Below are 16,226 nucleotides of genomic sequence, written 5' to 3' on the forward strand. Positions count from 1 at the left end.
AGTTCCCATGTACCAATTAAAATATATAAGTTACGTAGGTTTCAATCACAATTTCAACTGCAGATGGTTTTGTCACACAAGCATGCACAATCTAGTTTTTCTTCAGGCTCTCTGTCTAGACAAGACTTGGCTGATAGTGGACGTAAGATGATTAGATATTGTTAAGAGCGAGATCATTTTATTTGATAATTGGCAGCCAAGCACCGTTCATTATGTCAACAGCATTCAAATAATAGCCTACCCTCCATATTTAGCCGATTGGAAATGTACATGATCACCATGCACTTAACCACCATGTGAAGTTCATCATAACTTATTTCATCTGCTTATGAACTTGAAATGCTTTTTCACGTTGTGACGGTGGGCGCATATCATGCCGTGATTCCGAGTTTATTTCGATATGACGGTTATTATATCAATGTTTGTGGATAAAGGCATCTCCAATGCCATTTCTCGCCTAATTCATTTTACCGACACAAGATCCCACCTTGTGGAACAAACAAATGGTCTGTATGTATGAAATTGTACCGACATGACTGTCGTTTTAATGCTTCAGGTAATTCTTCTCCTTGAAATGGTAAGATGGAAACCTGGTTAATGTGTCTAAGGGTCTGTTTGCATGCACACATCAGGATGACTCATATATCATACACACTCACTCACATACATACATACACACATATACATACATACACACACACTCACATACATACATACATACATACACAAATATACATACATACATACACACACTCACATACATACATACATACATACATACATACATACATACATACATACATACATACATACACACATATACATACATACACACACTCACATACATACATACATACATACATACATACATACATACATACATACATACATACATACATACATACATACATACATACATACATACATACATACATACATACATACACACATATACATACATACACACACTCACATACATACATACATACATACATACATACACACATATACATACATACACACACTCACATACATACATACATACATACATACATACATACATACATACATACATACATACATACATACATACATACATACATACATACATACACACATATACATACATACACACTCACTCACATACATACATACACACATATCTCAGCGATCACTGCCTCATTGCTTGCATCCGTAATGGGTCAGCGGTCAAACGACCTCCACTTATCACTGTCAAACGCTCCCTGAAACACTTCAGCGAGCAGGCCTTTCTAATGGACCTGGCCAGGGTATCCTGGAAGGATATTGATCTCATGCCGTCAGTAGAGGATGCCTGGATATTGTTTTTAAATGCCTTCCTAACCATCTTAAATAAGCATGCCCCATTCAAGAAATGTAGAACCAGGAACAGATATAGCCCTTGGTTCTCCCCAGACCTGACTGCCCTTAACCAACACAAAAACATCCTATGGCGTTCTGCATTAGCATCGAAAAGCCCCCGTGATATGCAGCTGTTCAGGGATGCTAGAAACCATTATACACAGGCAATTAGAAGAGCCAAGGCTAGCTTTTTCAAGCAGAAATTTGCTTCCTGCAACACTAACTCAAAAAAGTTCTGGGACACTGTAAAGTCCATAGAGAATAAGAACACCTCCTCCCAGCTGCCCACTGCACTGAAGATAGGAAACACTGTCACCACTGATAAATCCACCATAATTGAGAATTTCAATAAGCATTTTTCTACGGCTGGCCATGCTTTCCACCTGGCTACTCCTACCCCGGTCAACAGCACTGCACCCCCCACAGCAACTCACCCAAGCCTTCCCCATTTCTCCTTCTCCCAAATCCGTTCAGCTGATGTTCTGAAAGAGCTGCAAAATCTGGACCCCTACAAATCAGCCGGGCTAGACAATCTGGACCCTTTCTTTCTAAAATTATCTGCCAAAATTGTTGCCACCCCTATTACTAGCCTGTTCAACCTCTCTTTCGTGTCGTCTGAGAATCCCAAAGATTGGAAAGCAGCTGCGGTCATCCCCCTCTTCAAAGGGGGGGACACTCTTGACGCAAACTGTTACAGACCTATATCTATCCTACCATGCCTTTCGAAGGTCTTCGAAAGCCAAGTCAACAAACAGATTACCGACCATTTCGAATCTCACCATACCTTCTTTGCTATGCAATCTGGTTTCAGAGCTGGTCATGGGTGCACCTCAGCCACGCTCAAAGTCCTAAACAATATCTTAACAGCCATCGATAAGAAACATTACTGTGCAGCCGTATTCATTGATCTGGCCAAGGCTTTCGACTCTGTCAATCACCACATCCTCATCGGCAGACTCGACAGCCTTGGTTTCTCAAATTATTGCCTCGCCTGGTTCACCAACTACTTCTCTGATAGAGTTCAGTGTGTCAAATCGGAGGGTCTGTTGTCCGGACCTCTGGCAGTCTCTATGGGGGTGCCACAGGGTTCAATTCTTGGACCGACTCTCTTCTCTGTATACTAACTTCCAGACGAGCTTCAATGCCATACAACTCCCCTTCCGTGGCCTCCAATTGCTCTTAAATACAAGTAAAACTAAATGCATGCTCTTCAACCGATCGCTACCTGCACCTGCCCGCCTGTCCAACATCACTACTCTGGACAGCTCTGACTTAGAATACGTGGACAACTACAAATACTTAGGTGTCTGGTTAGACTGTAAACTCTCCTTCCAGACCCATATCAAACATCTCCAATCCAAAATTAAATCTAGAATTGGCTTCCTTTTTCGCAACAAAGCATCCTTCACTCATGCTGCCAAACATACCCTTGTAAAACTGACCATCCTACCAATACATACATACATACATACATACATACATACATACACACTCACACATACACATACATACACACACACACACACACATACGTACATACACACATATACATACATACACACACATACATACATACATACATACATACATACATACATACATACATACATACATACATACATACATACATACATACATACATACATACAAACAATTATTTATTTATTTTATTTCACCTTTATTTAACCAGGTAAGCAAGTTGAGAACAAGTTCTCATTTACAATTGCGACCTGGCCAAGATAAAGCAAAGCAGTTCGACACATACAACGACACAGAGTTACACATGGAGTAAAACAAACATACAGTCAATAATACAGTAAAAAAACAAAACAAAAAAACAAGTCTATATACAATGTGAGCAAATTAGGTGAGAAGGGAGGTAAAGGCAAAAAAGGCCATGGTGGCAAAGTAAATACAATATAGCAAGTAAAACACTGGAATGGTAGTATTGCAATGGAAGAATGTGCAAAGTAGAAATAAAAATAATGGGGTGCAAAGGAGCAAAATAAATAAATTAATTAAATACAGTTGGGAAAGAGGTAGTTGTTTGGGCTAAATTATAGGTGGGCTATGTACAGGTGCAGTAATCTGTAAGATGCTCTGACAGTTGGTGCTTAAAGCTAGTGAGGGAGATAAGTGTTTCCAATTTAAGAGATTTTTGTAGTTCGTTCCAGTCATTGGCAGCAGAGAACTGGAAGGAGAGGCGGCCAAAGAAAGAATTGGTTTTGGGGGTGACTAGAGAGATATACCTGCTGGAGCGTGTGCTACAGGTGGGAGATGCTATGGTGACCAGCGAGCTGAGATAAGGGGGACTTTACCTAGCAGGGTCTTGTAGATGACATGGAGCCAGTGGGTTTGGCGACGAGTATGAAGCGAGGGCCAGCCAACGAGAGCGTACAGGTCGCAATGGTGGGTAGTATATGGGGCTTTGGTGACAAAACGGATAGCACTGTGATAGACTGCATCCAATTTGTTGAGTAGGGTATTGGAGGCTATTTTGTAAATGACATCGCCAAAGTCGAGGATTGGTAGGATGGTCAATTTTACAAGGGTATGTTTGGCAGCATGAGTGAAGGATGCTTTGTTGCGAAATAGGAAGCCAATTCTAGATTTAACTTTGGATTGAGATGTTTGATATGGGTCTGGAAGGAGAGTTTACAGTCTAACCAGACACCTAAGTATTTGTAGTTGTCCACGTATTCTAAGTCAGAGCCGTCCAGAGTAGTGATGTTGGACAGGCGGGTAGGTGCAGGTAGCGATCGGTTGAAGAGCATGCATTTAGTTTTACTTGTATTTAAGAGCAATTGGAGGCCACGGAAGGAGAGTTGTATGGCATTGAAGCTTGCCTGGAGGGTTGTTAACACAGTGTCCAAAGAAGGGCCGGAAGTATACAGAATGGTGTCGTCTGCGTAGAGGTGGATCAGAGACTCACCAGCAGCAAGAGCGACCTCATTGATGTATACAGAGAAGAGAGTCGGTCCAAGAATTGAACCCTGTGGCACCCCCATAGAGACACATACATACATACATACATACATACATACATACATACATACATACATACATACATACATACATACATACATACATACATACATACATACATACATACATACACACTCACTCACACATACACATACATACACACACACACACACACACACATACGTACATACACACATATACATACATACACACACAGTCACACACATACATACATACATACATACATACATACATACATACATACATACATACATACATACATACATACATACATACATACATACATACATACATACATACATACATACATACATACATACATACACACATACACACACACACTCACATACATACATACATACATACATACATACATACATACATACATACATACATACATACATACACACACAAACACACACACACACTCACACACATACAGTGGGGCAAAAAAGTATTTAGTTAGCCACCAATCATGCAAGTTCTCCCAATTTAAAACATGAGAGAGGCCTGTAATTTTCATCATAGGTACACATCAACTATGACAGACAAAATGAGAAAACAAAATCGTGAAAATCACATTGTAGGATTTTTAATAAATTTATTTGCAAATTATGGGGGAAAATAAGTATTTGGTCAATAACAAAAGCTTATCTCAATACTTTGTTATATGCCCTTTGTTGGCAATGACAGAGGTTTTCTGTAAGTCTTCACAAGGGTTTCACACACTGTTGCTGGTATTTTGGCCCATTCCTCAATGCAGATCTCCTCTAGAGCAGTGATGTTTTGGGGCTGTTGCTGGGCATTTTCTATGGGGTTGAGATCTGGAGACTGGCTAGGCCACTCCAGGACCTTGAAATGCTTCTTACGAAGCCACTCCTTCGTTGCCCGGGCGGTGTGTTTGGGATCATTGTCATGCTGAAAGACCCAGCCACGTTTCATCTTCAATGCCCTTGCTGATGGAAGGAGGTTTTCACTCAAAATCTCACGATACATGGCCCCATTCATTCTTTCCTTGACACGGATCAGTCGTCCTGGTCCCTTTGCAGAAAAACAGCCCCAAAGCATGATGTTTCCACCCCATGCTTCACAGTAGGTATGGTGTTCTTTGGATGCAACTCAGCATTCTTTGTCCTCCAAACACGACGAGTTGAGTTTTTACCAAAAAGTTATATTTTGGTTTCATCTGACCATATGACATTCTCCCAATCTTCTTCTGGATCATCCAAATGCTCTCTAGCAAACTTCAGACGGGCCTGGACATGTACTGGCTTAAGCAGGGGGACACGTCTGGCACTGAAGGATTTGAGTCCCTGGCGGCGTAGTGTGTTACTGATGGTAGGCTTTGTTACTTTGGTCCCAGCTCTCTGCAGGTCATTCACTAGGTCCCCCCGTTTGGTTCTGGGATTTTTGCTCACCGTTCTTGTGATCATTTTGACCCCACGGGGTGAGATCTTGCATGGAGCCCCAGATCGAGGGAGATTATCAGTGGTCTTGTATGTCTTCCATTTCCTAATAATTGCTCCCACAGTTGATTTCTTCAAACCAAGCTGCTTACCTATTGCAGACTCAGTCTTCCCAGCCTGGTGCAGGTCTACAATTTTGTTTCTGGTGTCCTTTGACAGCTCTTTGGTCTTGGCCATAGTGGAGTTTCGAGTGTGACTGTTTGAGGTTGTGGACAGGTGTCTTTTATACTGATAACAAGTTCAAACAGGTGCCATTAATACAGGTAATGAGTGGAGGACAGAGGAGCCTCTTAAAGAGGAAGGTCTGTGAGAGCCAGAAATCTTTCCTTTTTGAATGAGTAGCAGGCAGTTTACTCTGGGCACCTTGTTCATCCAAGCTACTCAATACTGCCCCCCAGCCATAAGAAGTGTCAACTGTTTAGTGCAGAGCTACCAAACACAATCATTAATAAACTCAGTTTAAAGGGCGTCTCTGCAATCTGCTGCATCATAATGATAATGTCAAGACACGCTTTGTAATCAGTGTTAAATATCACCTCATTTTAATGAATCTTTGTTGTTAATATTGCAGGGAGATTATTGAGTGTGACTCATAGAATGTAATTGCAGGAGAATGTAATAGGGAGAACTCAGTTTGTAATGTCAGAGAGAGAATGTTGTGATGGCTTGGCAGAGGAGTTTGGGTGTGGGATGCTGTGTTATGGTAACAGCATAGGTACTTAATGATTTCCCTTTACAGAATTAGATTTCTGATATTTACCACTTGGTCTTCCTTTCCTCCTCCATTCTCCCTCCATGCAGGCTTCATGTGCCCTGTCTGCTCCAAGTTTGTCTCCACGGATGAGATGGATCTACACATCGTCATGTGCTTGACCAAACCCAGAGTGACTTATAATGGTAAGACTGCTTACTTTACTCCCCTACCCCTAGACTGTTCTCCTTTGCTGAACGGGTGTGAAGGGGAAGGGCTTAGTGTGTGTGGCCAGACAAGACGTTGCCGTGGCTGTCTGTGAGTTAATTGACAAGCAAATTTATTGCAACATGGTTGCTGTCAGACAGTGTCTGAATGAGCTGCCTGATGTTTGGCAGTTGGAACGACTCCCCTCCTCCTCCCCCTCAATGACTAATGTGACTAGTGTCACGGCAGGTGTTAGCTCTGTGTCTGTGTAATCGTAATGGCAAGACAAAGTGTTTTATGGCAGATCTGTTACAGAGGGGACTGTCGCTGGACTTCCTGGTCTGTCCAATACTGTCTGCCTAAATTGATCAAAATAGCTCTCCTCTCTCTGCAGTTCGATTCAAACACAAACTCTCTCTCTCTCTCACTTTAATTTGCATCCCATTGTGTTGCCGCTTTAATGCCTTAATCAGTCTTTGCACGTTTTCAGTCATTGTCATTATATATAAACACCCAGTGGATTTACTATGGTGCCAAGTACATCATAACAGGCTGGGTAGGGGCTCAGTGGAAGAACAAGTCATATTACTATGGTTATGAGTGATCTAGTCCATAAATAATTGTAATCTAAGGTTCCTACTCAATTGCATCTCCCCCTGGTTTCTTAATCTCTTTCTGACGACTGGTCCAATTGATTTATGAGCCATGTCTTCATAAAGAAACTGAGCAGGTAGCAAGTCTGAAGTGGACAGTGTTTATGTGAATGACAGTGAAAACATGTAATGTATTTGATACTGTAATCTCTGCAGGGGAGATGTAAACTAGGATACAGCAGTGAGAGGGGAAAGTTGGCTTACTAGCTTACTTTTAGCCCTGTTTACATTCCTGGTTGAGAAGAAGCAGAGTTCAACAAACACACACACATACTCAGAGCTCAGCCCTCCATCTTATATTAAGAAAGGTCCAGAGGTGTTTGTCTTATTAAGAACTATCATATCAGTCTTAAAGGGCTGGCTAATTTCCTCTTGCTTCCTCAAGCTCACTGTGTGTTTCTGGAGCACAGAGTAGCACACACACACACACACACACACACACACACACACACACACACACACACACACACACACACACACACACACAAACACACCCCACACAAACACACGCACACACACACACACACACACACACACACACACACACACACACACACACACACATACACACCACACACACCACACCCCCCCCCACACAAACACACACACACACAAATACATGCACGCACACACACATGCACGCACACACACACACACACACACAAACACACACACCCCACACAAACACACACACCACACACACACACACCTACACACAAACACACACACACACACAAACACACACACACACACACACACACACACAAACACACACACCCTTGTTAAACAATTAACAAGTCAATAATACAGTAGAAAAAAAGAGAGTCTATATACATTGTGTGCAAAAGGCATGAGGAGGTAGGCGAATAATTACAATTTTGCAGATTAACACTGGAGTGATAAATGATCAGATGGTCATGTACAGGTAGAGATATTGGTGTGCAAAAGAGCAGAAAATAAAATAAATAAAAACAGTATGGGGATGAGGTAGGTAAAAATGGGTGGGCTATTTACCAATAGACTATGTACAGCGGCAGCGATCGGTTAGCTGCTCAGATAGCAGATGTTTGAAGTTGGTGAGGGAGATAAAAGTCTCCAACTTCAGCGATTTTTGCAATTCGTTCCAGTCACAGGCAGCAGAGAACTGGAAGGAAAGGCGGCCAAATTAGGTGTTGGCTTTAGGGATGATCAGTGAGATACACCTGCTGGAGCGCGTGTTACGGGTGGGTGTTGCCATCGTGACCAGTGAACTGAGATAAGGCGGAGCTTTACCTAGCATGGACTTGTAGATGACCTGGAGCCAGTGGGCCTGGCGACGAATATGTAGCGAGGGCCAGCCGACTAGAGCATACAGGTCGCAGTGGTGGGTGGTATAAGGTGCTTTAATGACAAAACGGATGGCACTGTGATAAACTGCATCCAGTTTGCTGAGTAGTGTGTTGGAAGCAATTTTGTAGATGACATCGCCGAAGTCGAGGATCGGTAGGATAGTCAGCTTTACTAGGGTAAGTTTGGCGGCGTGAGTGGAGGAGGCTTTGTTGCGGAATAGAAAGCCGACTCTTGATTTGCTTTTCGATTGGAGATGTTTGATATGAGTCCGGAAGGAGAGTTTACAGTTTAGCCAGACACCTAGGTACTTATAGATGTCCACATATTCAAGGTCGGAACCATCCAGGGTGGTGATGCTGGTCAGGCGCGCGGGTGCAGGCAGCGAACGGTTGAAAAGCATGCATTTGGTTTTACTAGCGTTTAAGAGCAGTTGGAGGCCACGGAAGGAGTGTTGTATGGCATTGAAGCTCGTTTGGAGGTTAGATAGCACAGTGTCCAAAGACGGGCCGGAAGTATATAGAATGGTGTCGTCTGCGTAGAGGTGGATCAGGGAATCGCCCGCAGCAAGAGCAACATTATTGATATATACAGAGAAAAGAGTCGGCCCGAGAATTGAACCCTGTGGCACCCCCATAGAGACTTCCAGAGGACCGGACAGCATGCCCTCCGATTTGACACACTGAACTCTGTCTGCAAAGTAATTGGTGAACCAGGCAAGGCAGTCATCCGAAAAACCGAGGCTACTGAGTCTGCCGATAAGAATATGGTGATTGACAGAGTCGAAAGCCTTGGCAAGGTCGATGAAGACGGCTGCACAGTACTGTCTTTTATCGATGGCGGTTATGATATCGTTTAGTACCTTGAGCGTGGCTGAGGTGCACCCGTGACCGGCTCGGAAACCAGATTGCACAGCGGAGAAGGTACGGTGGGATTCGAGATGGTCAGTGACCTGTTTGTTGACTTGGCTTTCGAAGACCTTAGATAGGCAGGGCAGGATGGATATAGGTCTGTAACAGTTTGGGTCCAGGGTGTCTCCCCTTTGAAGAGGGGGATGACTGCGGCAGCTTTCAATCCTTGGGGATCTCAGACGATATGAAAGAGAGGTTGAACAGGCTGGTAATAGGGGTTGCGACAATGGCTGCGGATAGTTTCAGAAATAGAGGGTCCAGATTGTCAAGCCCAGCTGATTTGTACGGGTCCAGGTTTTGCAGCTCTTTCAGAACATCTGCTATCTGGATTTGGGTAAAGGAGAACCTGGAGAGGCTTGGGCGAGTAGCTGCGGGGGGGGGGGGGGCGGAGCTGTTGGCCGAGGTTGAAGTAGCCAGGCGGAAGGCATGGCCAGTCGTTGAGAAATGCTTGTTGAAGTTTTCGATAATCATGGGTTTATCGGTGGTGACCGTGTTACCTAGCCTCAGTGCAGTGGGCAGCTGGGAGGAGGTGCTCTTGTTCTCCATGGACTTCACAGTGTCACAGAACTTTTTGGAGTTGGAGCTACAGGATGCAAACTTCTGCCTGAAGAAGCTGGCCTTAGCTTTCCTGACTGACTGCGTGTATTGGTTCCTGACTTCCCTGAACAGTTGCATATCGCGGGGACTATTCGATGCTATTGCAGTCCGCCACAGGATGTTTTTGTGCTGGTCGAGGGCAGTCAGGTCTGGAGTGAACCAAGGGCTATATCTGTTCTTAGTTCTGCATTTTTTGAACGGAGCATGCTTATCTAAAATGGTGAGGAAGTTACTTTTAAAGAAAGACGAGGCATCCTCAACTGACGGGATGAGGTCAATGTCCTTCCAGGATACCCGGGCCAGGTCGATTAGAAAGGCCTGCTCACAGAAGTGTTTTAGGGAGCGTTTGACAGTGATGAGGGGTGATCGTTTGACTGCGGCTCCGTAGCGGATACAGGCAATGAGGCAGTGATCGCTGAGATCCTGGTTGAAGACAGCGGAGGTGTATTTGGAGGGCCAGTTGGTCAGGATGACATCTATGAGGGTCCCCTTGTTTACAGATTTAGGGTTGTACCTGGTGGGTTCCTTGATGATTTGTGTGAGATTGAGGGCATCTAGCTTAGATTGTAGGACTGCCGGGGTGTTAAGCATATCCCAGTTTAGGTCACCTAACAGAACAATCTCTGAAGCTAGATGGGGGCCTATCAATTCACAAATGGTGTCCAGGGCACAGCTGGGAGCTGAGGAGGGTCGGTAGCAGGCGGCAACAGTGAGAGACTTATTTCCGGAGAGAGTAATTTTTTTAATTAGTAGTTCGAACTGTTTGGCTATGGACCTGGAAAGTACGACATTACTTTGCAGGCTATCTCTGCAGTAGACTGCAACTCCTCCCCCTTTGGCGGTTCTATCTTGACGGAAAATGTTATAGTTGGGTATGGAAATCTCAGAATTTTTGGTGGCCTTCCTGAGCCAGGATTCAGACACGGCAAGGACATCAGGGTTAGCAGAGTGTGCTAAAGCAGTGAGTAAAACAAACTTAGGGAGGAGGCTTCTGATGTTGACATGCATGAAACCAAGGCTTTTTCGATCACAGAAGTCAACAAATGAGGGTGCCTGGGGACATGCAGGGCCTGGGTTTACCTCCACATCACCCGCGGAACAGAGGAGGAGTAGTATGAGGGTGCGGCTAAAGGCTATCAAAACTGGTCGCCTAGAGCGTTGGGGACAGAGAGTAAAAGGAGCAGATTTCTGGGCATGGTAGAATATATTCAGGGCATAATGCGCAGACAGGGGTATGGTGGGGTGCGGGTACAGGGGAGGTAAGCCCAGGCACTGGGTGATGATGAGAGAGGTTGTATCTCTGGACATGCTGGTTGTAATGGGTGAGGTCACCGCATGTGTGGGAGGTGGGACAAAGGAGGTATCAGGGGTATGAAGAGTGGAACTAGGGGTTCCATTGTAAACTAAAACAATGATAACTAACCTGAACAACAGTATACAAGGCATATTGACATTTGAGAGAGACATACAGCGAGGCATACAGTAATCACAGGTGTTGAATTGGGAGAGCTAGCTAAACAGTAGGTGAGACAACAACAGCTAATCAGCTAGCACAACAACAGCAGGTAAAATGGCGTTGACTAGGCAGGGAGGGTCGGATTAACTACACACAGAGCCTGAGTGCGGCTGGGGCCGACAGATAAAACATAAACAAGCAGAATGGAGTACCTTGATTAATGGACAGTCCAGCATGCATCAGCTATGTAGCCAAGTGATCAGTGTCCAGGGGGCAGCGGTGGATGGGACTGGCGAGTATTATCCAGGTAAAAAAAAAAACGGCTGGCTGTGCAGAAGGTAAAGCCGCTAGCAGTGGCTAACAATGACTAAATAGCTTGTAGCTAGTTAGCTGGTTAGCTTCTGGAGGTTCTTGAATGTGTTCTAAAAATTAAAAATAATAGCGATTCCGTATCACATTGGGTGAGGCAGGTTACCGGAAGGTATAATCGAATTAAAAATCGAAAAGAGATTGAAAGTAAATATGGGTCCAGTGAGTGGTTGGGCTGGCTGGCGACGTGGCGATTCAGACAGTTAGCAGGCCTGTGCTAACAAGCTAACAGTTAGTAGGCCGGGGCTGAGCAAGGTAGCAGTTAGCGGACCGGGGCTAAACAAGCTAGCAGTTAGCAGGCCGAATTAGCAAGCAAGCAGATAGCAAGGGCTAGAAAGTTAGTCTTTGGGGGACGTCGCGATGGGGTGAGTCTGTTTATGCCTCTCTCTCATGCGGTGACATCGATAGACCGGTCGTGGGTCCGGATATTGTAGCCCAGGAGTATGCTTTGGTGGTAGCACAGGAGCTCTGGCCGGGCTAGCTTCAAGCTAAGTGGATGGAAACGCTAGCCAGGAGTAATCATCCGGGGTTGCGGTTAGCTAGTTAGCTAGTTGTGAAGATCCAGCTGAAAATGTTCCGTTTGCGGTGGGAATCCGGGGATAAAAAAATATATATATTAGGTCCGTTATGCTCTGGTTAGAGTCGCGTTGTTCGAACTGGCGAGAGCTTTCCGAGCGCTAAAGGTTAGCTGATGACCAGTTAGCTGATGACCGCTACCAATGGTTTGCTGGTAGTTAGCTGGCTAGCTTCAGTTGAGGGGTTCCGGATCCGAAGTAAATATAAGTACTTTAGGAAAAAAAGCAGATCCGCGCTACATTGGGTGAGGCGGGTTGCAGGAGAGTATTTCGAAGTTGAGGTTTAGCAAAATGTTTATACAAGGGACACGACACGACAAGACGTCCGACTGCTACGCCATCTTGGTTATGTGAGTAGATGGTATCGAGTACAGTATATACATATGAGATGAGTAATGTAGGGTATGTAAACATTATATTAAGTGGCATTGTTTAAAGTGGCTAGTGATACAGTTTTTACATGTATGGCAGCAGCCACTCAATGTTAGTGGTGGCTGTTTAACAGTCGGATGGCCTTGAGATAGAAGCTGTTTTTCAGTCTCTCGGTCCCTGCTTTGATGCACCTGTACTGACCTCGCCTTCTGGGTGATAGCGGGGTGAACAGGCAGTGGCTCGGGTGGTTGTTGTCCTTGATGATCTTTATGGCCTTCCTGTGACATCGGGTGGTGTAGGTGTCCTGGAGGGAAGGTAGTTTGCCCCCAGTGATGCGTTGTGCAGACCTCACTACCCTCTGGAGAGCCTTATAGTTGTGGGTGAAGCAGTTAGCAGGCGATGATACAGCCCAACAGGATGCTCTCGATTGTGCATCTGTAAAATTTTGTGAGTGCTTTTGGTGACAAGCCAAATTTCTTCAGCCTCCTGAGGTTGAAGAGGCGCTGCTGCACCTTCTTCACAACGCTGTCTGTGTGGGTGGACCAATTCAGTTTGTCCGTGATGTGTACGCCGAGGAACTTAAAACTTTCTACCCTCTCCACTACTGTCCCGTCGATGTGGATAGGGGTGTGCTCCCTCTGCTGTTTCCTGAAGTCCACAATCATCTCCTTTGTTTTGTTGATGTTGAGTGTGAGGTTATTTTCCTGACACCACACTCCGAGGGCCCTCACCTCCTCCCTGTAGGCCATCTCGTCGTTGTTGGTAATCAAGCCTACCACTGTAGTGTCGTCTGCAAACTTGATGATTGAGTTGGAGGCGTGCATGGTGTTACGTTCCCCAGTTTATGTTGTAGTTTGTGTATTTGCATGTGTTTATTTCAGGAAATGGCTTCCTGAAATCCCTCAAGCAGCTGATTGGTCGACTCCATGGCTAATTGGAGAGCTGACCCCGCCCCCTCGTCAAGACGCAGCTGTCTCCAGTTACACATTCATTCTGAAGCTATATAAAAGCCAGTGTTCTGTTCAGGAGGTTGATTGCTGGGGATCATTGCTGGGAGGTCATTGCAGAGAGATTGAATGTGATAGAGAATCATTGCTGAGAGAGGAGGCTGATCGCTGTGGATAATTTACTATGTTAGTTGTTGGTAGCAGTTGGTATGTTCAGTGAGTTTGTTGCTCAGATAGAGCTTATTTGATGTCCTTTGTTTCTTGGTTTGTTTGAGAAATTATTTGTTCTCCTGTTTCATTTGTTCCCAGGGGGGAAGGGGAAGGCAACTAGGGAGTGCTTAGGCAAGAGGCCCGCGGGCATACATATACCCGTAGTATATTCACTGTCTAGGCACACTAGGTAAGACCTGGGCGGACCACCCCCTGTATTTTGGTTAGGGCACCAGGTGGTGCTAAATTAGGTAAGTATTGGTTAGGCAGGTAAGATAGGAGAGGGGGCTTTGAGATTTACTTTCTTTGCTTTGGTTCCGTCCAGCCCCTTTTCCCCATATTACCACGTAAAGGAATAAAGTCCTTGTAAACGGTACCACATTCTGTCTGTTGTCATCCTTACTCACGCCTACAGTCCATACCTCTTTCACTTCACGGAGAGTTGAGTTATAGCAGGGTGTTGCATTCCCTCTTCATAGAGGCGTGCGTAACACATGGCCACGCAGTCATGGGTGAACAGGGAGTACAGTACCCAGTTTCACAGGGCGGGTTCGAGACCCAGGGTATTCCTCTTGTCCAGATGGGTTAGGGCAGTGTACAGTGTGGTTGAGATTGCGTCATCTGTGGACCTATTGGGGCGGTAAGCAAATTGGAGTGGGTCTAGGGTGTCAGGTAGGGTGGAGGTGAAATGGTCCTTGACTAGTCTCTCAAAGCAGTTCATGATGACGGAAGTGAGTGCTACAGGGCGGTAGTCGTTTAGCTCAGTTACCTTAGCTTTCTTGGGAACAGGAACAATGGTGGCCCTCTTGAAGCATGTGGGAACAGCAGACTGGGATAAGGATTGATTGAATATGTCCGTAAACACACCAGTCAGCTGGTCTGCGCATGCTCTGAGGACGCGGCTGGGGATGCCGTCTGGGCCTGCAGCCTTGCGAGGGTTAACACGTTTAAATGTTTTACTCACGTTGGCTGCAGTGAAGGAGAGTCCGCAGGTTTTGGTAGCAGTTTTGGCTGTGTCAGTGGCACTGTATTGTCCTCAAAGCGAGCAAAGAAGGTCTTTAGTCTGTCTGGGAGCAACACATCCTTGTCCGCGACGGGGCTGGTTTTCTTTATGTAATCCGTGATTGACTGTAGACCCTGCCACATACCTCTTGTGTCTGAGCCGTTGAATTGCGACTCTACTTTGTCTCTATACTGACGCTTAGCTTGTTTGATTGCCTTGCGGAGGGAATAGCTACACTGTTTGTGTTCGGTCATGTTTCCGGGAGCCCGTCTTGTAGGCTGTATGTCCTATGGTCATCTCAGGAACTACCATCATGGTGAGGTTACTTGGGCCATCTATGGGGGAAAATCAACAACAATGAAGTGTTGGGTAAACATTACCTAGAACATGTTTCTGTCCTGCTCTACTGAACACAGTCCACTAATGATCTCTCCAAATAATGATCTGGATCATGTGTACACAGAGGAATGGTTTGGGATGAAAATAGGCATGTTACATCATTGCATGGAAGGCTGGCTCTCAATGATAAGGTACAATCAATGTATGATTAATGTACAGTATACTGCATACTCTGATACTCACATCTAACATTGAGGCTAATGGGCTGTCTGGTGCCGTTGCTGATTCCGTTGATGACCTCACATCTGAACGGCCCTTCATCGTATCGTGTCACACTGACTATGGTGAGAGTGCTGTTCCCACCACCAAGCCAAACTCAGTCACTGGCTGCCTTGCCCTGGTTAAAAGCAGTGGTTCACGCTTTCAGTTTCGCACGAATGCTGCCATCAATCCACGGTTTCTGGTTGGGGAATGTTTTAATAGTTGCTGAGTGTACAATGCACTTGCTAATGAACTCGCTCACCGAATCAGCGTATTCGTCAATGTTGTTGTATCCCAATCCAATCCACGTGATCAAAGCAATCTTGAAGTGTGGAATTGGGGGGGAATATATGCGGCTGTGATTATAATCTAAAAGAATTATCTTGGTAGATAATGCGGTCGACATTTGATTGTAAGGAATTCTAAGTCAGGTGAACAGAAGGACATGAGTTCCTGT

The 16,226-nt window shown here is 45.0% G+C and overlaps 1 protein-coding gene across 1 annotated transcript in view; it reads left to right on the forward strand.

Annotated features, from left to right (window-relative positions):
- The window catches only part of LOC115140903 (E3 ubiquitin-protein ligase znrf2-like), a 122,212-nt gene that overhangs the window by 80,058 nt on the left and 25,928 nt on the right, over positions 1-16,226 (forward strand). The window contains exon 2 of the mRNA XM_029679358.2: positions 6,654-6,749. Within this exon, the coding sequence (XP_029535218.2) occupies positions 6,654-6,749 (96 nt within the window). The remainder of the gene's footprint in view (positions 1-6,653; positions 6,750-16,226) is intronic.

Source organism: Oncorhynchus nerka, linkage group LG14 (assembly GCF_034236695.1).
Source record: "Oncorhynchus nerka isolate Pitt River linkage group LG14, Oner_Uvic_2.0, whole genome shotgun sequence".
In the NCBI taxonomy this organism is placed as follows: domain Eukaryota; kingdom Metazoa; phylum Chordata; class Actinopteri; order Salmoniformes; family Salmonidae; genus Oncorhynchus; species Oncorhynchus nerka.